The 26,568-nt window shown below is 39.8% G+C and overlaps 1 protein-coding gene, 1 long non-coding RNA gene and 1 pseudogene across 2 annotated transcripts; all 3 read right to left on the bottom strand.

The window, feature by feature from the left end:
* The window catches only part of LOC138013898 (choline dehydrogenase, mitochondrial-like), an 11,030-nt pseudogene extending 7,376 nt beyond the window's left edge, over positions 1-3,654 (bottom strand).
* A 10,231-nt stretch (positions 3,655-13,885) lies between these two features.
* On the bottom strand, positions 13,886-18,148 carry LOC138059154 (uncharacterized). The gene is made up of 2 exons (XR_011134167.1): positions 17,732-18,148; positions 13,886-14,394 (listed from the first exon to the last, which is right to left on the bottom strand). It is a non-coding gene; the product is annotated as an uncharacterized lncRNA (long non-coding RNA).
* Positions 18,149-20,326: 2,178 nt separating this feature from the next.
* Positions 20,327-25,364, bottom strand: LOC138013693 (neuropeptide FF receptor 1-like). The gene is made up of 3 exons (XM_068860778.1): positions 24,672-25,364; positions 22,637-22,952; positions 20,327-21,366 (listed from the first exon to the last, which is right to left on the bottom strand). Exons 1-3 carry the CDS (start codon positions 25,362-25,364, stop codon positions 21,335-21,337), a joined length of 1,041 nt encoding a protein of 346 aa, XP_068716879.1. The 3' UTR covers positions 20,327-21,334.
* Between the last annotated feature and the right edge of the window lie 1,204 nt (positions 25,365-26,568).

The raw sequence follows: 26,568 nt of genomic DNA, 5'->3' as shown, positions 1-26,568 counted from the left end.
TGACAATAGCTTTTAGACTTCTTGCGTTCAAGTATAAAGCGCGAAGCGAGTCACTCCAACAGGTCGGTCCCGGATTCGGATGAATCCCGACGAGATAAACTTCGCAGGGGTTGAAAGTAGCCACCCGATTTGGGCCTACGAGATGGTGCAGTTGAAAAACTTTCTTCTGGCGCTTACATGAGACTCCTATCTTGTGTCGGTGTAAAAACAGGCGACTTTAAAACTGAAGTACCTCTTCCCTCTTCCTGAGAGATTTAAAGTAACACCCCGGCCGCTGCTCTGTTACTTGCACAGCATAAAAATTGTCAAAGAAAAGTCAAGGCATTTGGGACTGTCACAAGCCCTCAGTGGACGAATTCTCGAGACATCTATGCCAAAGGTACTGGACTTCTGTGGTCCAATTCTAAGGAAGAATTCGACGGGAGGGTGCAAGTTTTAATGGACGATTGGAACAGGTTGGAGTCATCAGAGCGCAAAGAGCCAGAGTTTGTGGAGTACTTCCGTAAGTTTAAATAGGAGGACCTAAGGGACAGAATGGCCAAGTATGTTGTGCACGATCGAGGGCTGGGGGAGGAGCCATACTTGCAGAACATCCCAGAAGCTGTAAACGCCATGTTAAAGGAGTGGAATAACTTTTTCCCCCAGGAGTTAGATCGTTTTGTTGTTTCCCTGTATGATTTTGTTGAATTAAATAAAATGGAAACATAGTTAGCTTGGGTTGGACTGTCAGACAAGTGGAAAGTTTCTGATGAGTTTAAACAGCACATTCCAAGTCAACAATATGGTGAGATGACGAGGGAGGAGAGGGAAAATGCAATGAAGCAGATAGCAAAGCTTTGCCCAGACTCAAACGCCTACAAGAAGTGTAGAAGCTTCAAGTTTACACAACACTTATCACGTTCTTCCTCCCACACACCATCAACTGTAGCGTCAGTTGCCGGTTCAAGCAGCATTGGTGACCTCGCACAACTGGAGGGTCAGTTTTTCCCAGAGAGGAAATATCCAGCTTTTCAGAAAAGGCTAAAGCAATACGGGGTTTGCGAGAAGGCTTTCAAACTGGCTCATTCTTAGTTGACAGTGGTGCCTCACTTCCTTGCAAAGTACAGCGTTTGAAGAGTGCAAGTGTTCCTGTTCTTGCAGTTTTTTTCCGTCGTAACAGTATTTGTCATCACTGTGTCGCAGTTGCCATCCACACAGGAAGGGTACAGCAGATAGTTGCAAGTTTTCCAGGAAGGAGTTTAACTCGGGTCAGTACATTATCTGCACCCAACTCAGTTGGAGCCAAAGTGCCACCTCGCAAGCGTCCACGAGAAGAGGCAATCATGGTACCACCCCAGATTGTTTTGAACGACCACCAATTTACATCCGAAGCAATTGGTGACACAACTGCGGTCATAAGGAAGAGTGCCAAACTCAGTGACTCACCACCAAATGCACCTGTTGTGCTGAAAAGTATCAGCGGGGGTATTAGAAAATGTGCTGGATGCAAGAAGCCACTGTCCACAACTATTGAGGGCAGTACAATGAGGAGGATGACAAGAACTATTGCTTTGGCCTTTTTGAGGCATACAACTTCTGGAAAAAGACCACCGAAAGGTACCAGGCAACAACTTCCACACAACATTACCACCTAAAACCAGTTTGCACCAAGGTGAGGCAGTCCGAAGGCCCATTACAAATCAGTGCTGGAAATGTGCAAGTCAGCTACCACCTACGAACAATAATAGAGGAGCGATTTTCAAATAATCTCATTTAAGAGCAGACTTGACAGTCACTGTATGTACATACATGTAGCCTATTTTTGACTTATAACCTTAAAATTGGAACCCATTTTGACTGACAAAGAAATCAATTCCAAGATAATGTTCAACAGTAGCCTTGACAGAGATGGGGCTGTTACCAAAAATCGCTCATTTTTCGTTCTTTATTTGTTTTATTATTGTTATTTATATTATTAACTGTCTGCAGACTTTTCGTTCTGGTTGACGTTGAAATAACACTGACATTGAAATGGGACAATTTAATATGATCTTGTTGATATTTACAGTTTTCATATTTCCGTTATCAAAATGTATGGAATTGAAATGAACACTTGTGATTTTAAAACCAATTGAGAATTAAGTTACATAATAGAACGGGGTGGCTATCTGAAAAGAGATAAATTAATTTAATTAGTAATGCTGGAATTTTAATTTCCTATTGTTTTGCTTGAAATGTTTTATGAATAATATGTTGTGTTAATGTTGTGACAGTCGTTAACTGTCTGGATACTTCGGCTGGAAGTTGAAAATGTGGCCCTTACTTCATAATCTTGTTCATGTTCAGATTTTTAATATTTCATTATCAAAATGTATGCAACAAGTTTGAGCTTCTGAATTGTGTCACCAACAATAAATTTTCCTCAATATATATCAATACCTCATCATACCTCATTATGAGGTAAAATGCTCATATGAAATTCTCTCAACTTTAACTAATATGAAAATGTATGAGGATCAGCCAGGATAATTTGTACGTGAATATTGAGGCTCAAAAGATCAGTAAGAGCAATATATTGAAATAGCAATAATTATAAAAAAGCTGACACTGTTTTGGTTATTCTTGCCTGATTATTTTTTGGGTTGCAACAAAGATGCCAGTGTTGCTTTCCTACAAGTACGTATTGTTTCAAAATCACGAGAATTGCACACCCTCAACCCAAATAATGAGATTTTGGTGTGCCTGGCCCCAGAGGGGGTACTTATATGGGCTATATAGGTATTTGTGGCCCCAAAGGGTATGGTTTTTAGCCGTTTTAGTAAGAAATAGGGTATCAATTTTGACCATTTTGGTCTCAAATAGGGTATCGTTTTTGCACTCTAGTCTTGCATTGGGTATGTTTTTTTAGAAGAAGCTACTTTTTTATCATTATTGATAAGACCATCAACAAAAGCCCTTCACAATGCCTTAACATCGGTCTGAACTAGGAAACTAATTATAAGGCAGTTCTGAAACAGGGTAGTGATTTAAGGGTCAGGGTATCAAATTCTTCTTCAGGTCATAGATACGGTAGGGAAAATCGCAGATTTTAGTCTTACTGATAAGGTCATGGCTTTGGGAAGCGGGGTGATCGTGTGCCATGTGATCTACTTTTGAGTTGTATCTTCTTTACTTACCATCTTGAGCAAGGAATCGTCTATACAAGATTACAAATTCATCCAGCGTATCAGCCATCACGATCGACGAATGAATGCGCCTGCAGAACAGCTAACCAGCAGCATTTAAAAAGAAAAAGATGTCGGAGATCGACCAAAACAACCAGGTAATTTAGGGTAGTCCATTTTGGTAGTCCATTTAGCAGTCCATTTAGGTAGTCCATTTCGGTAGTCCATCGTCGTAGTCCATGGACTGGGGGTCAGCAAATTGTACCGACCCACCTCCTCTAGGCTCATTTGGAGGTTCAGAAGGAGTTACAGCCTAGTCTGTTGCATTCCTGTCGTGTGGTACTGTAGGAGCTGACTCAGTATCATCGTGGTCTGAAGGTTCTGACAAATGGTGATTTTCTGTATCGGAACTGTCGGAAAGTTCTAATTCAGATTCATCTGACTGCACTTCTAGAACTGCCCGGAGAGTTCCTTCTGTATTGTAATGTGCAATTCTACCTTTTGCCGCCATTACTTAAGGGAAACAAAAGGAGTCTGATGTGAACAAAGCAATCCTACATCGAATAGGCTTCTTCCTTGTTAGCAGCTTATGTATATTACATTGAATTGTCCAGTAATTCACTTAGTACCCTTGAACTTTCCTCTTGCTTCGCTGGGGTCAATTTGGACCCCAACAAGAAAATAAGCACAAATTTTACATGCACGGTCCTTTCGATTTTAAAAGTAACATTTACATTTGAAGCAACTGACACAAAGAGACAAATTCATGAGATCTGACAAAAATTGTCCAGACATACGAGCTTTGGTGAATGTTCATTATCACTGGGGGTCGCATTGGACCCCACCTGGTAGGATGAGGGTTAAGTGCTACTATCATCAAATTTTTATCCCTTGAATTTTTAGGTTTATCACATAGAATTCCAGGAAAGATTGAAAACGCCATTTACCGTTTGGAAATATCTGCATTGGTTCCGGAGATATTTAAGTTTGACTAATTTGAAGTTCGTGAAGTTCTATTTCCTCCTTCGCGGTAAGTTTCTTTATTCGAAAGTCGTTTTCCATTAAATTCGCGTTAATTTAAGTCGCATTAATTTCAGTTTAGTTTCATGGAGCGCTAATTTCCTAGTAACGTAAAACTGATAAATTTACAAGCGGACAGCTTTTGTTTACGCAGCCATACACATGCACTCTTGGCCAATATAAGAAAGGATGAGGTAGTGGAGATGCTTTCAAAAGAAACTGTCCTTTTTAGTCGGTGGGTGTTCGAAACAGACGAAGGAAATTTGGTTACTTAAATGAGTCAACTTTCCAGTTAGCAGCGCATTTAAATCTGACACCCAACCGGCGGGAGCTTTTAAATGTACACGCACACGATGCAAAACTTGTCCCTTTTATCACTGACCATTTTACATGCACTTCCGTAAATGTCATCTATTGCATAACCTGCACACTACGTAAGAAGATCTACATAGGCGAAACAGGCCTGCATGGGAAAATATTGGCCATATATTCACCATTTGGTGCAGGAGACGTCTTCCTCACTAGTCGAACAACGCATGAGGGACAAATTCTTCAATTTCCTTTCCCTAACTTTCCATACTTCCAAAGTATCTACTGACAATAGGCGGCTTTGCGGTAAAAATTTATCGCGTATGTGGCATCTTCTGCCCTGATGTCGCATCTTGCACGAATTGCTATACTGAGCACCTCCCTGTCCAAACAATTTTTTTGAACATTTCATAAGATGTACGTCACACAAGACTGGCCTGTTTCTGGGGCATTTGCATTCTTCTTAATTTGCCATATCAACACACACACACACACTGCAGATGCACCTGTGTAGGTTATTAGTTTGTTCTGGTTTATCATGTTGAGGGTCTTACTCTCTGTTACCAGTTGTTTGACATAGTCAAGTCTACCCCTACCTGTGCAGAGGACATTGCCCGGATGTAAACCAAAAAAAAGGCGCGCAAGAAAGATCGGTTAAGCGTGCCCTTTAAGTTAAAACAACAAATGATTTTAAGTTTTAAAAAAACGCAGAGTTGTACATCTTAAACATGTGTTGGCTTGTGTTCCTCGATGACTTGAAGATCAATGCCAGCGTCAAACGCTATGCTCCAGGCCTTGACATGGAACGTTTGGAGGATGCGGGACACGATGGCTCAAGAAATTAACCTATTTCAATAAAACAGTGATCATTAAAACGCAATATGTCAATGTTTGCTCCTCAGTACTCTACCACCACCGGTCAGAAACTGAGCTAGGTACCGAGCTCTTGATATCTATGCACCAAAACCCATCAAAGGGAATCTCAGTCTTTCATACTGGGCTTAGGAGTCAACCCTCAGCTCGAATAAAGTTATTAATAGAACGCCTGTCGTGGGGCTTTCCAGGTTAAAAGCCCAATCTGAAAACAGAGCTGTGACACTGCTATTGTTTGAATTTGTGTCATATAACCCAACAAACACGCATCACGCTGAAAATAGAAAAAAGGGTTGGCTCAAGTCCCGATTACGCGGTTAAGCACTTTTCGAGCTTTGGGGGAACCATTTTTTATTTCGAGTTTTGATCAAACTTTGGGCGCTTTTTCAAATTTTGGGAAACATTTGAGTTCTTTGTTCGCATTCTGGGCTAGTTCAGACCAATATTTCACCTTGAAAAACAATTTTCAGCTAACAGAGATTCTTTTATTCTCGTGAAATTGCATTATTCAACACACAAAGGCCCCGTCCACAAGTATCCGGATATTTTTGAATCCGCACCTTTTTCTTTCCGGATGCAAAAATATTTTTATCCACACGTAACCTATTCAAATCAAATTTGCCCGTCCACACGTATCCGAAACGTATCCGGATTCACTCTAGTGCTCAGGACTCCGCAAGGAAAGAGAGGTAACAGAGCATGCGCCATGAAGCCCTCGGCAGCCATTTTGAGAATGATGTCACGGTAAGGAGCTGGGCTCGTTCTTGCTACGTCATCCGGATAAAAAATATCTGGATTTGGCGTCCACACGGTTCGGGATTCATATCGGATTCAAAAACATCCACTCTGGAGAGCGTATTCAAAAATTCCCGAATTTGCCAGAGAATTCGCCGGATACGTGTGGACAGAAGGCGTATCCGGAAAGAAAAAGTTGTGGATTCAAAAATATCCGGATACGTGTGGAAGGGGTCATAAATTTACACGGTTAAAATGAATGTGAGTCAGTCTTACGTTTGACTTAAAGCAATTTGAAACCATGCCAGTCTTCAAAACATGATTTTACTAACGTATTTTTGTCTCGAAAAACATTGATGTTTTACTTCTCTGAACATTTATTAACAACGGAAGGCCAATTTTTTGGTAAAACATAGGTCTCATTAATTTTGAAGAAAATCTTCAAGTTTATGTTTCAAAAGTCTTAGCCACGTTTGAGCTTTACTTCTAAATTTCAAGCACTTTTAGTACCATTTGAGCACATTGGTTGCCATTTTTAAGCACCATTTTTGCGGTTTTTTCCATCACATCGGGATCATAGAAAATACGGCTTTAGTTTGCCCCCACAAAGCCGTGCGGACGCAAGGCAGCAGAATAACGTAGCCTTATTTACGATCTTATACCCCATTTACACCAACAAGACATCTTTAATGAACCTGGGTTTAACAAAATGAAAATCACTCACACAAAAATGTAGGATGAGATGTACATGAGATTCAGGTGAGTTTCAAAATTTACTTTAATCGGTGCTAAATTTGTAGGCAACAAAAATCAGTATTCACGATTTGAAACCGTGGTTAACTAAACACCTTCAAAACATGTTTAAGGTTTGGTGTGAACGGGGCATTATATACCAAGTGAAATGGTGTTAGCAGAGGTCACTTTTTTTTGCGTTCACTGGGCTGACGAGTACGGGAAAAGAGACCTATGCCATGGGTCGAAACTCACTTTGATCCAAACGCCGTCCACAACCTTGGACCGAACTCTACAAACCGCATGCCCCGTGATATGTTTGCTGACTGTGACTTGAGCCCGCTGTAACCCGCGCATTCCTTTACAGCAATTCCGCTGTTGTTAAGTGAGCCCAAGCAAAATGAAATATCATGTGTCGCTAGGTAACGGTGAGTTTCGACTCATGGCAGAGGTCTCTTTTCCTGTACTCGTCAGCTCAGCGAACGCAAAAGAAAAGAGACATCTGCTAGCAGGCCGGGAAGTTCCCCGCTGGACCCGCTAAACAATTATATCGAGAGACTACTGGGTAGACCCTGAGTATACTATACTATTTTCCGGTGTTTGCTGTATTTTGAATGGTCTTTTAGCGCTTCACGTTAGTAAATTCTCGCTTCATTGTTCGGCCACCTCAAGATATTAGGGACCTTAAGCAAGGACTTCGACGACTATGTTTGACCGTACGTGAGATTTAGAGGACACATCGGAAAATCGTGAGACCTCACGTAAATGTTCGTCGAAACGTGACATTTTGGAGACTTGGGTCTTTGGAGGGCCTGTGTGCCCTCCGTCTGCTTTTTGTGACTTCTCTGTGTCGATTTAAAGATCAGGGCCAATGGCAAGGCCATGGTAATTGCGAAATGTTTTCTGTCTTCTGTGTTCTGCACGTGAACTAGGTTTTCAGAAATGTACAGCAATGAACTGAAATGCCCATTGAACACTGATTAAGACAATACATCAAATCGATTACACAATAACGACTCAAGAGACTGTTGCTTTGGCAATGCCACAGAGGTAGGATACCGTGAGTCATTCAAAGATAAGCTGGAACTGAAATCCGTTCGTATTCAAGGTCTTCAAAGAGCAAAGCTCTTTAATAAAGTCACAACATGGGAAGGAATTTAGAATGCAAGTGAAGTATTACTTCACGTAAACCCATCAAAGTACTGATCAGGGAGAACGGTAAAAATCCAGGGAGGAGGGAGAAACGGCCAAAAAAAGTAGCCTGGGAGGAGGGAGAAAAAATGATTTTTAAAATAGGGAGATAAGATATTTACCTTCCCGTTCCTCTCCCTTCTTTTTTACGTATAGCATTTTGAAAAACGCACTACCTGTTTTGTAGATACTGATGAACGTTTCAATATCCCTCGTTGTTATTTTAGGTTTGCTGAATAGCGTATTTAACGAACTCCCTACAGTTTCCTCTGACTGCATATTAATCCCTTTCTCGTGTCGGGTGGTCGTAGTGGAACTCCTACAAGCATTACCAAATTGTACCTTAAGTTCATTTTGTTTTCTTCTAGCGGTGCTACTAGTGCGCCATATAGCTTCGACGGCCTGGAGACTGAGAGATGCCTCAAGAGGTATTTCATTCTAAGGAAAGTAAATCTACTTAATTGCTATGCAGTAGAATATACTTTGAGAAAAAATATTTGATGTTTTACGAAATTGAAAAAAACGCGTTTGGTGTTGGCACGCAGACATGAGAGATGTGCATGGTTCATAGATCAAGCGTGTAATGTTATGATTAAATGTATTATTTGGCTGTTTGTCGCAAGAACTGAAGCGAGAAGTTTCAATGATTGTCGCGAAGGCGATTATTAACTATTGAACTCAACGAAAAAAGCACTAAATTTATGTTTCACTTTTTATTTTCTGGATTTAGGAAGCAGTTATATGGGATGACAATTTCATTGGGGTTAATAAATCAATGCTCTTTTTGTCCAAGGAGATATAGCCTCCCGCAAGTAAAGAAGAACTCTGACAGTCTCCCTATCAATAGCTTGTCTGCATGGTGAACTATGACAACACTGCTACTACGGCATATTCAGTAAAAAATCTCTTCCGGTTCCGGAACGTTACCACTAATTGACCCTTTTCTTATCACCCAGCAACATTCAAGAGTTTCGTATTCATACCAATGATATTACGTTCTCAAAAGATAAGAAAGTATCTTGTAGTAGACTTAAAGGGCAAGAGTGCTAACTTTGTTTCAGTAATATATCGATGCCAACATGGTGACAAAATGTTTCAAGCATCTAGTTAACTTTAACTCGGTCTTTCGTATAATAATCACGAACGAATTTTACACTTGAATGCTCTCAAAGTGAACGACATGCCTGATGGCTTAAAAAATGTTTCCAAAATTAGCACCATGGTGACCGGGTAAAAAGTTTCATTTTTGGTATATAAATGTCGCCTTCGATACTATGTTGCATTATCCTCGGCAAGTCTATAGCGTTGATCCTGAGTCTTCCAGGTGAGCTTTCCTTTTCTTTGGAAATACTTGATAGATCGATACAGATATTTTGCGGTTATTCTTGAAGCCTCAAGGGCATTAGTATTAACTGATTTTACGAATGCCTTGCATAAATTAATAGTTCCGGGTTGCTCTTGACTCGTAAAAAGGCAAACATACTGATATCTACTCACTTTCCAAACTAAAAAAAAACACTTCCAACTCGGAAGGAAGTTCTTTCTCGGAATCTGTTGACGAAAGTTCTTCTTATACTATATCTAGCTTAAAATTCAAAATGTTTTTTTCCCAGCAGGCTGGGTTTGTTTTGAATTGCATGCATTGCCTGAAATCAAAGACTTATTCAGGCAGCCCAGTTTTTCAGTTCAGTTCAGTTCAGCCCAAACGTTCATAGTGACGACGTGTAACACGTGCATCAAAAAATTATAAATTCTGCAAAAGTCTTGAGGCTTTTCCCGTGAGGTTGATTCTAAAAATGACTGAACAATCAGTGTTTTTCTTTTTTCAAAGTACACTTAATACTTAGCTGTCAGATATTTTAACTAAATCACATGCAGGTCTACCCAGTATTTCAAACAAGCGCACTGAATTATGTTGCAAAAGATCAGTTCACGAATTGTCAGTGTGTCGTGTCCGAAGACATTGCTCAAATCTGTTTTTTGTGTTTCGTCTTTTTTTTTCAAGTTGCAGAAAAAGAGTGTAATTCCTGGTGGAAGGAAAGTATTCGGTCCAAAAATGGAAAAAAGGTACGTCAAATCAAGTATATCAAAGCTTTTGGTGATATTTTAGGAAACAGAGATGTCGCAGTGGTGAGAACACTCGCCTCTCACAAAGTGTTGTCAAATGTGGATTGAGTTTGTTGGTTCTCGACTCTGCTCCGAGATGTTTTGCTCCGGGAAATCCGATTTTAATTTCTCCTCTTCTCAAAAACCAACCTTCGATTTGATGGGAGTTGATTTGATCTGTCTCCAATTAGTTCCCGAGCGCTAAATACAGACACTTAAATAAAGTTCATTATCATTATTTGTCTTGTTAACTATGTAACATTTAAGCTCCCATAAGACCGCAAATCGTTTGGCCAGAAAAACGGCAAAAAACGGGGCAGTGTCACGGTATTTTAGCAAAACTTCAAAACACTAAAAGATGTCTTTTCATCAATGAAGACCAAAAAATAATGCTGTAGTCTTGTTGCCAATAATCATTATTATCAATACGCGCGGCCAAATTACAAACTGCCCTCTGTAAAACGCGCGAAAAGTTGCAAGCTTAAACATCAAGTTGTTTTCTTAGTGATATTGTAGAGTGATGAGATCGCTCATTTTTTGTGCACGTTCTCGTCTTTACAATTCTTAGGAATATGCGTAATAAAACAATTATTAGATCCGGTTTGCGGGTGATTGCGAGAATTCTCAAGGTATCCGTTTCAAGTTATCCGCCTCAAACTTCGACTTCGGCAAATAGCATAAACGTCGACCTTGATACTTCTCCGGCGCCACAATTAAGTTAAACGTCATCCAAAAATTGCTAATTGTTAATTTTTTATTTTTCAATTAATGAAATTTTGAATTTTCCTCTGCATTTTTAGATTGTTATGTAGAAGATTACTGAAGCTAACTGTCCAGTTATCAATCCTCGCTCCGTTGATGATTCCTCGATACGCTTTGGTCCACGCCTCAAGAAAGTCTTTTACCAAGTTTCACCCCATTAAGAAAAATATCCATTATCGGCTGTGGAATCCTGTTAGTAATGGACTGATAAAGAGAGATCCCAACGACATGAATTTGGTGCATTCCAGTGGCGGATTTTCTGGCCAAGATTACAATCACAGTGAGTATTTGGAATTGATTCATCCTCGAACTCAATTCGCGCATTTCTAGTTTACCCAATCTTCTATCTACGCTTGATTGAAACGAAAAGGAGCGAGAGAAGCTAAGTTTTCCCCAAAAAATGGACAAAAAAGCGACGTTTGATATTTGAATTAACGGTTCGCTGTCATGCACTCGCTTCACACATAAAGACTCGACCTTCTTAAACTCAAACTACACTGAAACGATCATATTTTGTAAGTAATCTTAATACCAACACAGCATCAAGATCAAGAGCGGGCACTTCGTTCGTTGATAGCCGGGTGCAGCGAGCGTTCAGGCCACAACAAATACAGTGTTTAGAAAGCAATACAAGGCTTAAAAAGGGATAAATCAAGTTGACAGAGATTTGACTCTTGCATAACTTACAAACTCGTAACATTAATACCCTATTGGCTTCTGAAGATTCTTCGCCCTTTCACGTCTACTGGTAACGCGTAACATACATAGTTACATTCTCCTGTGTAACCAGCAGACCATACGAAATGTATTTATTTTATCTTGAACAAAGATGGCGAGAAGAGTGTATGGCGTACTTGTACTCGCTGAGTAAGTCAGGTGCTTTAAGAGGGAGAGGGAGGGTCAGTGAAAGCAATTTCGCTGACGTCTTTCTTCAAGGACAGTGGCATGACCTAACCATAATAGTCATCAATCTTTGTAAAGGCTTTTACGTTTTATTTCTCTTTTAGCCTTTATTCAAGCAAAGCACGCCGGTGCAGGAGTATTTAATTTGGTTTTCAACGGAAAGAACGGTGAACCCGACTTATATATCTCTGCTGTAGCGGAAGGCAGAGAACTCGTCTTGACGGTAAGTTCAGTTTTTGTATTACAGTATCTGACTGAGCTTACTCACCGTTTAAGTGGCTGGTCGGGACCATAAGAAACAATACAATACATACTTAATTGACCGTTCCCGCACATAGGGGCTTTTCAGGGCCAATAAAAAACAGTTAACGAAACGACGGAACAGATCAGCTGTTAAGAATCCCAACTGGCCGGAGGCAAACCAGTTTGCTATTTACAAGTGCAGCTGGGAAGTTGAACCAGGGACTACCATGAACAATTTCAATTAACGAGTGGTCAGAGCGGTTGTTAAACCCGGGATCTTGGGATCTCAAGGCAAGCGCCATAACCACTGGGCCACACTGATTACATTGTGTAGCGAACGACGTTTTACACTTAAATCCAGAATTGCTGCAATAATGAGATGGAAATATCTGAAGGTTCAAGATGAGTAGTTAACTTAACGGGGAATCCAATGAATACTCTATACCGTAATAGGAATCTTTTTTTGTTTTATTATCGTGATCGTTATTTCTCGGGTAACGCAAAGGCTATATTCATAGTGGAACTGTGCTTACCTACCAAGTTAGTTAACAGGAATGTCATTCCAATTATCTGAAGCAAATAAATTCAGATCAAACGCAGCATGGTTATGTAAACTGGATTTAAGGACCATCGAGGAAACGATGCACGACCTGATCCCTGGAACCTTCTGGCTAATAATTATATCATTTCTTTTATTTCAGCCATTGCCGTCTGCTTATGCAGAATTCGAGCCGCTATATTATTGGGCTTACACCTTGTTTAAAAGCAAAGCCAAAAGCACCGCCGACATTGGTATGTACCTTGGCATCAACGACGTTCACAATAGAGTAACACTGGTGCTTGTACATGAAGACGATAACTTCGCTGCGCATTACCCAAATCCTCAGACTCTGTTCATTGTCAATAAAGTGAAACCACCCAAGCTTACATAAATGTTAGCAAGAGAACACAAGGTAAAACAGCGAATCTGCCGCATTTGGTGCCATTCCGATGAAAATTAAATACAATTCTATTGTTACGCTATCCTGTTGTTCGATTGTCATGGATCATGTCAATGGTGCAACGTATGATATATACGTTTTTTTTCCGTGCTAGCGCATAAATTATTCTTGAATTTTGGTAATGTTTTCTTCTTGACCGGAGTATGTGTGCTTTGGTCGAGGCAAGATCTCCGCGTAACTTTGACGCATCTTCTTACAGTCTTTTACCGTGCAGATGTTGTCGCAAGTAAAACGTGTAAAACGTTACAAGAGATAAAAAATAACTTTCGCAGCACGGGTGCAATCTACAAATGAATTTATTGAAACAATTTTCATTGGCAATGGCTTTCCCTCACATACCTTATAGTTTCTTGGTGTGACAGAAGGAACTGTTACAATCGTAAGGGAATCTTTGTTTACATTTTTTGCGTCATTAGCACAAGGCTGTTGCTTTCTAATCAGTCAGGCGAGTAAAAAAGTACAGAATAGAAAAAGTGCATTGTATTATGAGCTTCCTTCTGAAAATTTGAACCTGTTATACCAGATAATCTCTGACCAATGATGCCGGCCTTGAAAATTCGAACTGTTACAAAGGATCCGCGCTTTCGCCGCCCAAGTTTTTGAATACTAATAACTGGCTCGTTGTCAAAGCTAAATAGTTCAAAATTAGATATCCAACTAAGTTTGATAAGTTCTTTTAACTTTTGAAGTATAGTAGCATTTTGTCTTTTGCAAGCGAACTCGTACTTCAAGTAATGAACAGCAAAATGTAACCAATGGTGTAAGTAAAGATTCCCTTATGCATGCCAAAGAAAGTTTTCATTCATAGATAAAGAACTCAAATTAGGCGCTTTAGGAGTTCAGTTCAGTTGTGCTTTATAAAACAAGTTCAAGAACGATTTTTTAATGGTTGTAATAAGTGATACAATTGATATAAAATAAGAAATTAGTCTTCATAAGTAGGATCCCGGAAATAGCTTTTTTCTAAACTTCAAAATGAACATATTATTCAAATTCCATATTTGGTAAAGACAATTGCAACAAGGAGCTTTTTAGAGAAGAGTAAATGCATATCTGCCGACTTATTACGCCGGTAGACAATACAACGTAAATCAAGGAGTATTAATTTAATTTTAACGTTCCAGCATTTGCGATTTTTTTACCAGCAAGCTTACATAATAATATGTCCTATATTATCATAATTATAATAATTAATATATCATAATTATAATAATCGCGGAGCATTTTAACTCCTTTTCCCGAATTTGTGAAGCATGTTTTTAATTTTCTCGATCATCTTTTTCAAAAATCCTTTTTCGTTTTTGGCCTCTTCTTCTTCCGTTTTGTCGTTTAAAGGGTATTTATTCCTCTTCTTCTTCCAGTCGCTGTAATCCACGCTGTTAAAAAAGCGGAATAATTGCAAATTTTATCAATTTAGAATCAAAAATAAATTTTATATGAAAAGCACTTTTTGCAGTCATGATCGGATTCAAGTGGAATTTCTGAAATGGGTTTTCTGACGAACAAATTGGTTAACGCTTTTGTTAAAGGAATCACAATATCATTTGGTAAATCGACAAAGGGAGTGGCCTCCATGGCAGGGAGGGGGGAAGGGAAGGGGAAAAGTTCCCCATGGGAGTCCCCCATATTGAAGATTGAAGAGTAAATTCGGGACTCGCAGCTGTGTGACAACGCCGTAACCAACTACAAGACATAATCTCTTGCCAACTAGTAACATTTACACGTGCAATTTTTGGTGGTGCAGCCCGACGCAATTTTTCTCGCAGCAATTTTGTATCAAATCTCGAACATTTTCCAGATCTTTGAGAAATTACGACAACAAATTACAGTTAAGCAAGTGGCAAACACATGATACTTTTAACTTATCCGCGACGAAAATGATTCATCCATTCGGCTGCAACAAAAATCACACGTTTTCAAATAGTTTGTTAATCTTTTCGTTCATCTGGTCTTGAGGTCAATAATAAGTCATATGTGAGGTTGTTTTTTTTATCCGAGTCGCCATATGGGCGAGAGATGTGACAGAGATGTGACAGAGATTTACGTATACCGTAACGGATATTTTCGAAAACGAAGGATTTTTTTTCTTCGTCTGTCCCTCCCATCCACACGAATGCGGAGTTTTCGGTCAGGAAACACGAAGGCTTTTGAAAACGCTTCCCAGAGTGTAGATATTTTAAAACGGATCGAGGTTTATCGTGTGGACAGGTGAAAAGAATGTGATGAGATCAGAGGCTCGTGATACCATAGAGAGCGCACGCGTACGCGTGCTCTATAGTTGTTTACGAATCGTTTCCGCGCATTCGTGTGGACGGGCAAATACGATTCGAGAACGCTACGTGTAGACGTAGATTTTTTTATATACGGAGAAAAAAAACCTCCATTTTCGAAAATGTCGGGAGACGTATGGGCGGGGCGTTAGCATTGCGGCGGTCCTGGGCAAGCTGCTGCTTGTCATAGCAGCGACCAAGAGCACATAAAGAGGAGCCCACAACTCCAATACTAGGTCCATGAAACAGCATTTTCAAAGATCAAGCTATTTTTAGGCGAGTTATTAAATACGAGTTGGCTTGCACGAGTGTCCATTCTCAATCTCATGGGTACTAATTTCTCATGCAAGACTTGTGATTAGCTGGAAAGGTCTGGTTTCGCGGGAAAACCAATCTAAAAATAACGCGGTCTGTATAAAAGTCGTTCCACGAATACAATGAAGTTTTACTCTCCTTGTCATGGGCTCCTCTCGTTCTAGAAGCAGCTCGATATCTGTAGCTAACAGCCAAGAAATGGCCTAAAATCAAACACGTTTCTTCTATTTTTCGCAAAAAGCAACCTGTCTGATGCAAACTATGAGATGAGAGCGTAATGTTTTGGTGCTGATCGGTGACTTCAGTGACTTTACTCGATGGGCCCAATCATATTACTGCATTTCAAATGACGTCGAAGCGAAATGCCGATCGCTTTCCAGAAAGTTCCATGGAGAGACGACGCTGTTTGCATCCGCGTTCGCCAAGCCAATGAAAATTCGCGCTAGTTTTGGTTTTGTTCGATATGCCAATTAAGGGCTTATTCACGTAGAGGTGGGGGACCCCGGCTGGGTGAGGTACCCCGCCTTGGTGGGGTAACCAATGTCTCCATACAATTTCTCTTTTTTTCTTGATTCTGTTCACATGAGAGGTGGGGTACTTCACCAAGGCGGGTTAGGTGCTTAGGTGGGATGAGTTTTCTCCATGTGAATGTTGAAGGTGGTGTACCTCGCCTGACAGGGGTGATGTTCATTCGGGCATTCATCTTTAGTTTGATCATTTGGAAACCTCCCCCCAGCGACCTGGGGCTTTTAATATTGCATGTCAAGGCTCTCTTTTTTTTACTATGGGAAGGCGGGGTACCTGACCTACCCGGGGTCCCCCAGCTCCATGTGAATAGTCCCTACATGTTTTGCACTTTTGTTTATGTTCTGTTTTCATGTTTATTTTTCAAGTTCAGGTTTAGAGGCGCGCGTAAGACTTGCAATAGTGTAAGGTTAGCTTTTAAAGTGATGTGGGCGTTAACATTGCCTTTGTCGATGCTTGATTTTAAGGGTGCGTTCGATTGACCCAATTTCGGAATAAGAATACGTGGAGTGATGATTGAAAACGGTATGTCTGGCGTTTCGAAGCAACAAGGATAATAAAGACATGTTTGAGATAGCATTTTAGCAGGTGTTTGACAATGTTAATGTGAATCTCCGTAAAAACGATTTCTAACTTCTATTCCGTGTATTCCTATTCCGGAATACGGTCAATCGAACGCACCCTGTAAGAAACCATAGGGGAAATATCAACAACAAAAAATTCCACTTCATAATCTAAACAATAGCTCTGATTGCTGTGTCAGAGCGATTATGCCATCGTGTTCACGGTGTACACTATAGATGAACTACGCAATAAAGGGATAGAACTCCGTCCGAACCGTGTTTCACGGTAAAGGGAGAAAATTAACCGGCTTTGACGTTGTCGTCAAAACGTTAAATTGGGTTATTTCACGTTTAGTTGCTGTGTTGCAGAATTCTCTATTTTCGAATTCCCCATACTACACTTTGTTTGCCCCCCAAATTTTGCATAAACCATTGTTTTCAAGTGCTCTCGGGAATATGCAGTGTCCCCAAGAGCATTTGAAAACAATACTTTATGCAAAATTTGGGGGGAAAACAAAGTGTATTATGGGGAATTCGAAAATAGAGAATACAACAACGGTATATATTTCAAGTTCGTGCCTCACGTGCAGAAGGCCGATTAATTTTCCTCGCGATCAACCAATGGTCTTCTCGTTTTGTGCCGTTACCGTTGCCGGAGCCGCCTTCGTCGTTTCTTAACACAGTTTCCTGACCAATACCTCTTGATGTCCGTAAAAGCGTAATGTAAAATGGGTACAAGCGGGGTAAAAGCCGGGTAAAAGTGGGGTAAAAAGCAGGGTAAAGACGTTTGTAAAATGCTTGTATTTTCCAATTAAACTGTATAGGAGAACACATCAAGTTGGTAGCTTGTCCTTTTTCAGTCTGCTTGTAAAACGCTTTGGGGAGAGAGTTTTACGCTTTGTGGAATAGGGCGTAACAATCATTTTAATTCGTCCTCTCTAGTTTCAAAATTGTCACGAGTTCTTGGAAACTGGCCCCTGAAAGTTTCAGCAACATGAACGGAACTACCGAGATTATCACAATTACAGTAAAATTCTCACCTTTTCCTGTTCTTTATTTCATAGTCGTCCCCTTGAACAAAATACAAATCATCGTCCTTTTGTTTGTCTTCATCAAAATCCAAGTGACTTTTCAAGTAGTTCATCTCTTCTCTGGCTTCCCTTTCCTCGAGAGCAAGATCGCTTAGATCGTCGAGGTTTTCTTTGATCGCCATTTCCCTATAGGAACTAACCGGAGTACAAAGAGAGGGAAAAGCAAGCATTGCCAGGAGTACTATTTCCGAAAGGATTTTGCGCATCATTTAAAAAGAACAGCACAAGGAAGATGATAAGGCTTGGCACGAGATGAATCTTGGTGGAAACTCAAAGACTGTGTATTTTTTAGTCTTATTGCCTTCGGTTATGAGATAATCTGGGTTTTTTCTTTTTATTGTTTTGTTTTGTTTTGTTTTTTTTTGTGATATGAAAATCACGAATCTCGACGATCATCAATCTATAATAAGCTCTTTTTATCTCCTTCTGGTCCACCTGGCGATATCGTGGTTTTGAGTGCAATCATTTCCAGTTAACATTTATGTCATTCGCACGTTGTTAATTAACGTTAAATTGTCTGCGTAAAAATATATCTAATTTGTGCGCTCAATTAACTTTGGTGATGATTTCATGAAAACTTTGAGTATCGTCCAATTTTTACACTAAGATAGCAGTTATTTGTCCAGCTGTTTTCAAAATAAAAACCAAGCATTTTATCAATATAAATCAACGGATTTCGAAAACCAACATTAAAATTTAAAAAGCATGGCAACGTTTTTCTTGTTCTTCATTCCAGTCTGAACTTATCAGATTAAAAGGTTATGCCCAGAAAACGAAAACTGAGCAAGATGTTGCATTGAATTGATTTGACATGATGTTTGGCAATTGATATTTGCGATCAGTGAGCCAAAATGTTGATCAGTACTAGACGGACAGACATATTATAGTTTCGTCGACGGAGCTTCCCAAACACCTGCTTTCCTTTATGTTCCATTATCGCACAGACGAACATAATTAATGTTTTTAGCGCAAAACTCTCTTATCAGAGGCATGGGAAAATGAAAATGAAGCTGAATATAATTATTAACGACTAGTAATAATAACAGTTTCAAACAGTTCCCAGCCACTCTTACAAAATTGTTTAACTGGGAAAAGAACAGCTGCTTTAAGGTCAATTAACGATGTTGTTTCTTTTACCATTTATTCGCAATTAAAAGCGGCCTTCCTTCTCGCATTTAATGCGATTTTACCGTCACGTTGAACCTTTGTGGAATTTACTGAAAGTTGAGTGGTATCACGAAAACCTCATCAGAATGTTGACGCAATTTTGAACTTTGTACATTGAAGTAAACCAGCTATTATTTTAAAAAGGGGAGGCTGCATGTCGTGGTAATGAACACGACGCGAGATTCTCAAACGACTATCATTTCCAATCCTTTTTAATAAAAGCCTTCAAAGAAATTCTTCAAAAACCTTCCGTTGACAACATCATTCTTCCCGATATAATTTTCTGCTTGTATATCCTGTGCTTCTCTTATACTAAACGCGTTTTTTTGCCATGTTAGGTTTACTATGTATGTCACTGTTATTTCTGGATTTCAGCCACTTAATGATTTATTTATTTATTTATTAAATATTTTAAATATTTTTTTTCTATGTTTAAGAATTTCTTTCCTTTTTCTCTTTCCTTTATTAATTCTGTACGCTTCTTATATTGGTGGCAAGAGAAATTCAAACTTTTGGAGTAAGCTAAATGGAATTTCTTTTATGTTAGATTGTCTGGAGATTCAAAGCAAATAATTAAGTGACAACTATTTTTTTACTAAAGCCCTCGAATCTGATTGGCTATTAGCTTGCTCGAAGCCGGTCCAGCTTTTTGCGATACTGTGACCAGGGTCCGGACCTTTTGCGCAGATGGCGGTGATACAGGTGATATTGACATTGTTGCGAAAGTTTACAAACGAAGGCGACAGTTACTCGTTAATCGTAAGCAACTTCCCGAGATGGCAGATCTGTCGGGTAAATGCGAAATATATACTCTGAATTTGAAGAAAATAGATCCAGACGAGAGTGCGCACTGTGAGAGTGGATTTTACCAAGAGAAAATGAGGGGACAGAGAGTGAGGCTCCCGGTCCAGCCCTTGGGATATGTCATGTCCACGAAAGTTATTTTTAGACGAGTGGAAGTCTTCCGAGACGTCCGCATGCAGGCCAACCTCGGTCCGATGTTTGAAAGAAAATAAATATTCATCAGCCTTCCACGTGCGCCGTCATTTTCTCTTTTCACTAAGAACCTGAGAGCGAGGCAAGACTGCATGCGGACGTCTCGGAAGACAGACTTCCGCTAGAACAAAGACTTCCGCTCGTCTAAAAATAACTTTCGTGGACATAACATATCCCGGCCAACGCCCTGAGCCTCCGTCTCTGTCCCCTCATTTTCTCTTGATTTTACTTATCCAGAGGAAGAAACCTCCCATGAAACGACGGCTTTAATTCAAACGACAGCGTTCAAACAAACAGAAAAACATAAACAATAAACATTATTCACAGGTCATTGTCGGTCCTTATGGGAAAAACCATTTCTCTCGTTTATTTATTTATTGATTGGTTTGGTTTTTTATTTAGTTATTATTTTTGTCAATGTGCTTTCAAGACTTTAACTGATCCGTTTGGGGTCTACTACTTTCTCTGCAGACACTCCTGATCAATCTAAATGCAAGTGCGCCATTGCTCTCCAACGCACACACCTTCAAACATTATGCACCATTTCACTTCGATTATTATTTTTAACGTTTTCATTCTTGTGAAAGCATTGCGGACGTCTGGATACACTCTTTACATGAAACAACTTGTACCCCGCCAAGAATGAATTTCTTATAGCGTAGGTGGGGTCCTCAGGACAGTCACAAATGAGTCTTTTTTTAGAATGCCCATTCCCGCGAAAATTATCTAGGCGGCTGTCATCTCCCTGAAAAAAACAACACAGCAGAAACATTCTCGCGTGACATGACTTCTCCTGATTGGTTAAAGTGGCGGCCCTTTGTTTGTTTTCGCGCGTAAAGTGCACCATTATTTGTGACTGTGCTGGGGAAAGACCGCAAATTGCTAATGCATTATTCACTCGAAATTCACTCTAATTCATTCTTGACCCCGCATTAACGTGGAGGAGATTCCTTGCCCATGACTAAAAAGAAACACCTTTTTTAATTTACCACGGACACGATTCAAATTTCCGCATAAAGAACTTAATGGGAAATTTAAGCAACTACAATGTCAATGGCAACGAAAAACTGCTTAATTACATTTGTCAAATTTTGTCGAGTCATCCTTCCAGGACGTACGAAAGATCGGGAGAAGGAGGATGATTGCAGCCTTACTTGAATTACGTTCTACACCGGCGTAGCTAATCATTCACATCTGAGTACGCATGCTTAACGAAAAAAAGAGTCACACCCGAAGTGTACCTCAAGGTTAGGAATTGGTAGGGAAACAAGATCAACTGTTCACACAACTTCAAGCTGCAATCACGTTTACCGGGGCATTTACCGCTAAAGGAAATAACACTTCCTCCAATATTATTTCTTCGCAGCCGTTGAATAATAAAAGTTCTTCTCATTTAACAGTTTGTTGGTGATTCCAGTTCCCTGCGAAAAACAAAAGATTAAATTAAAATTCAGGAAAACAAACAGAACCAAAACATGTTCATCTAAGTAACGTGCAAGTAACGAGGAAATGATGCAATTTGAGATAGATGCGACTAATTTTATCTCTGCTGTATCGGATTGGACCAATAATGGTACAAAATTTAGGCGAGTTGTGTTCATTGCACGAGCATGGTGCTTTTGTCAGAACACACTTGTGTTTATGCGGCTCTCTAGCGTCGCAAATATAGATCCCTTTAAATCAACGACGACCGTTGGCTTAGTTGTAATTTCGTGCGGGAGATTGCGGGACAAAAACCCCGCTCGCACCAACATTCAGGGTCTTAAAGATAACTGAGAAGAATATGCTGCCTTTGTAACTTCATCTGCACTTAGCCGCACACCGGTGGTTGGTTGAGCACCGGGCTGCCATGCGGGAGGCAACACTCCACGTCTTTAAACAACTGAGGAGAAAGTGCTGCCTTTGTAACGACATTTGCAAATGGTTAGGCTCTCTAGTCCTCTCTGATAAGGCAATAAACCGTAGGCCCCGTTTCACAACCCTTTACTGTTCACATAACCCTAGGTGTGTTGGACGTAAAAGAACCCACACACTATTCGTAAAGAGTAGGGCATGGAGTTCCCGGTGTTATGGTCTGTTCTCTGTGCATGGTATATCATAGTTGACAGGGTAAACGCTCGGATTTATTAGCTACACGAAGCTGTACTCTAAAATCCGAGTGTAAAAAAAATTATTATGAACTTATTGACTGAGTGGGAGGGACGGACGGGAAAATATTTGGCCCGAGGTCATGGTGCACGGACCGAACGCAGCGACGAAACCAATTCAACAAAAGCAAAAGGCGGGAATCGTGACGTCATTGAACGATACGACACTAATAAAGGTGACATACGGAAAATACGCCACTCAGGTCCCGGATAAAGTGGCGTATGGAATCTACGAGTGATTTAGTTCCCAGTAAAACACTCTCCTCCATATAATAAGATATGATATGATCGTTAGACCTGCACGTCTTCTCAGATAAGGACTATTTTAAACTGTACTTCCCTTCTTACAGCTCTTCCTGTCAATACTTTGGGATATTAAAAAACCCACATACTGTTCGTAAAGATTAGGGGGTGAAATCTCTGGTGTTGGTGGTATATTGTTGTAAACTGCCATGAGACTGTATGTGATGTGTGCGGTATTATATAATATAAATGCATTAGTATAATTACCGTTACCATACAAAGCACTTCAGTAAAACATTACCTAACTCCATTTCCAAATCTTGACGACGATTTTGTGAATTACTACTATCTGTGGTGGCCATTGGAGTTTGTCGTTGCTCTCTTTCTAGTTGAATCTGATTTTGTTTCAGACAGGGTATATTGAATAGCTTTTTGAGGTGATTTCTGAAGCGCTCGTTACAGAATGCGTACACGAATGGGTTGACGCAAGAGTTGAAAGTAACAATAACGATGCCAATGATGTAGGTGACGTTGCCATACTCTTGATCTTCGTAGTAGTAGTTGAGTTTGTAGATGATTAACACTGGAAACCATGTGATTGCATACACTGCGCTCACCTGTTGATAATAACGTAATGATTATGATTGTTTTGATTGGCTTTTAACGACATGAAAGGGAATCTGCCACAGCAATGCAGCTCATTTTGTGTAGTTTTATTAACGACTCAGTCGCTCCTACTCGCCATGCAACTGTACGTTAATACAAAAATACTAACAGAAAGATTTTCATATGGTCTTGAAACATAAACGTAAAAACAGAACGTAAACGCGAGGCATTTTCAGTGGCTAGTCTTTGAGAAATAGGCATTTGAAATGTCTAGTTTCCAGACCCCCTTCGAGAGCTTGGTCACTATATTTAGCATTTCCCCTGAATTGCATTTATTTGTTGGGTAAATTTACATTCTACATCAATTGCAGTGACTAACACTTCAAAAGAGACATCCTATTGCTTTACTTTCACAGATTTCAAAATCTTGATCTTTTTCCTCGGAAAACTGTAGTAAGCCACCTAAAATGGGGTGGCCCTTAACTACCAAACTGTCGCTATGGACCCCTTCAAATAATCACTTCTTGAGTCCCTTTAACTCTACAGTTACCATTATTTGCCACAATGTGTTCTATTTAACATTTGTTAGTGTGGTTCGACTTACAACCATATTTGGTAAATCACATAACCAAAACTGACAGAAATTGCCTAACAATTTGGCGAGTTAACTATATTTTTCACAATTTTTTAACGCAACAGTACGAGAACAGTCTAACCTAAAATATGTACCACGAATTTTTAAAAAAAGCTATTTCTCAAAAAGATTATGACGTTATGAGGCCCTCCTTTAATACAGTTTTCAAAAAATGGTTCCATTTTCTAACCAAATAGAAATTCTATGCTACAGTTTACGAAAAATTATAAAACGGTTACCATCCGGTGAAAAAACCGCCTCTTCCTTTCGTTTCCTGTGAGAGTTTGCACATTTTTTCACTGAAAAGCACGGTAGAGGGTTGAGGCTAGTTGCGCATGCGTATTCCGATTGAAGTGATCCAGAACCATCCATGCAACCTTTTTGCAGGGCTCTTTGATTAAAAAGCTTCCTTAGCAACCATTGCCTTTCTGTAGATAATTGCTACCCCCCTTAAGGTCGAGCAAAAATGATTAAAGTTTCAAACAACAGAGAGAAACTTTGAAAAACTGTTAGGCTAAACAGTTCAAAAATCCCAATAGAAATTCATTCGGGATCTCATGGCCTCCAGATTCATTTAAATTTTCATTTTTGCTCATCCTTGCCTCCTTTTGTAATGTATTTGCTCTTTACTTAAATCTTCCTTCCACATTTTACGTAGTCATTTTTGCGTTCCGCTTGAATTGGTTGCTAGTTCCAGTCGCTTAATTTGGCAAATTTTCGTGACATATTCCTTAATTAATTCCTCAATTTGTCCGGGTAACCACGCGAATTTGGCAAGACTGTAGTACTACCTTGCTTTTCAACGGTCAGCAGATAAGAATTACTAAATCTTAGTTTGTTAGAGCAATAATTTGGCAAATGATTGACACGCTAGTAACGAAATTCTCGCACCTCATTTCCAAGCTAATTTTTTTTTCCTTCTTTGAGAAAAGATCCTGGGAACTTACGCTCTCGAACATTTTTGTAACTTCATATCCCATTGGGGAATTTCATTGTTTTCGTTCGTCTTAATTGACTCCAGTGATTATTTATTTTGACATGTTGTTAGTTCCACGTAAGGCTGAAAATAGATTTTGCTGTCGTAATAGATACATACCATGATCACCATTTTGGTCACGCGCTTGCGTGACTTTAGGACGGCTGCTTGCGTGACTCGTGGACCATTCTGAGGTTTAATCCAAAGTCGACGAATGACTCTTACGTAGAGCGCACACATCACAGCAATTGGAATGACACCGAACACAACAAACCAGGCGGTGCTGTAAACCTGGGGCATCCACTTCTCAGGCCAGTACTCCGTGCAGAAAGCAATTTCTTCGTTGTAGTGGACGATAAAAAAGAGAGGAAGGTTAAATATAATAGCAAACACCCAGCAGGCTACGGCGACGAATTTCACCTTTTTGATGGTGAGCTTCCCCCGAGAGCCATAAGGATGCACCACGGCGAAGTAGCGCTCCACAGAAATGGCCACGAGAGAGAACACAGACGCAGAGCCGCCCAGCCAGCTGAAATTCCCTCCGGTGAAGAGCTTGCAGATGATGGACCCCGCAAGACCAAGTGGGTGATCAAACGTGTGAATGAAAATGAAACGGGGAGCAATAAACATTGTCACCATGATGTCAGCCAAGGCAAGATTAAGGATGAGATAATTCATGGGTGTTCTCATGGAACGGTTTGTTATGATGACGAGACAACAGAGCGTATTGCCTACTACGCCAACCAATACTAAAAAGGTGAATACTGTTGTTATGGAGACTTGGGCAGCTAAGGATGTCGTGTAAATCGTCATGGTGTGCTCGAGTGACCAAATACCTAGAGATGAAAAACATTTAAGAAGTCTTCATGCAATCTCAAAATCAGGACGTGAAAAATTTAAATGTACACTAAGAATTTTAATTTTCGTTTTTGCACCTGCAAGCCAATCAAATCGCGAGTATTGCTAAGTTGTGATCGCATGAGGAAAAGAAATTTTGCTTTCTTAGTCTGGCCTCAAACAAACCCTCCTTCAAATTCATTTTCTTCAATAGTACCTATAAAGATTCTTCGCTGTGTTAACAGTGTCGATTGGCGATAGCAAGGGAAAAAAGTGCAAATTTTACCTAAAGCAACGCACATCTGGGAAGGAACGGAATTGACGTGAAAAAACTGTTGAAGACCGCTGTTTTAAGTTTAGAGTTCGTTCTAAATGGAGAGATTTAGCACGACAAACATCAAGGTTGAAATATGCAGAAGTCAGTTTGCATTGCCTCTTTGCCAATATCAAAGAAAATTGTTTTTTTCCTACTGGCTACATATATTGAGCAAATTTTAAACTGGGGAGAGAGCTTTCATCGTCTTATGACAAACAGAAGCACACTCATCAGGGGCCCGTTTGCCGAAAGACGAATAAAACGTCTTCGTTTAACAATAAGACAGGAATCATGGCACCCAAAATTGACCAGGAAAAATTCGTTGCCGCGGCTTTCAAGAAACGCACTGTAAGAAAAACAATGATAAAGAAAACAAAACAAACTATCGGCTTTGTAAAAAGGCTTTGTACAAAAGAAATGTACATTACGCTTTTCACGTCAATTGCGCTGATATTCACGTCAATGGCCATTACATATAATTGATCGAACCATACGAACCTCTGACGGCCTAATGAAGTTTTCGAGAAGGCAAACTAGCAGGTTTCAAATACGTTATCAGGATTTTTTTTCTGTGAATTTGTTTATCCTGTACTAAGGAGAGTTCATCGTTTCAGTTAATAGAGAGATTGAGCCGTATTGATGTAAACTGTGCAGGAAACTGACACAAAAGCATGAAAATGTTCTTAGTCTATCCAATCGATTCTTTAAGGAAATGATCGATTTCTGGGGCTAACAGGGACGAAAGTAACTAAGCTAAAATAAAAATAAAAACGCTTTTTTCATATTTGACAAAACGCAAATTTTCAGTCCGAGCGTGTACTCAGATCTCATGAATCAGATCTCATGATCTTTAAGTCCAGAATT

This window comes from Montipora capricornis, chromosome 8 (genome assembly GCF_036669925.1).
Source record: "Montipora capricornis isolate CH-2021 chromosome 8, ASM3666992v2, whole genome shotgun sequence".
Classification (NCBI taxonomy): domain Eukaryota; kingdom Metazoa; phylum Cnidaria; class Anthozoa; order Scleractinia; family Acroporidae; genus Montipora; species Montipora capricornis.
The sequence above is the reverse complement of the archived record's forward strand: the minus strand, read 5'-3'. Positions and strand labels throughout refer to the sequence as shown.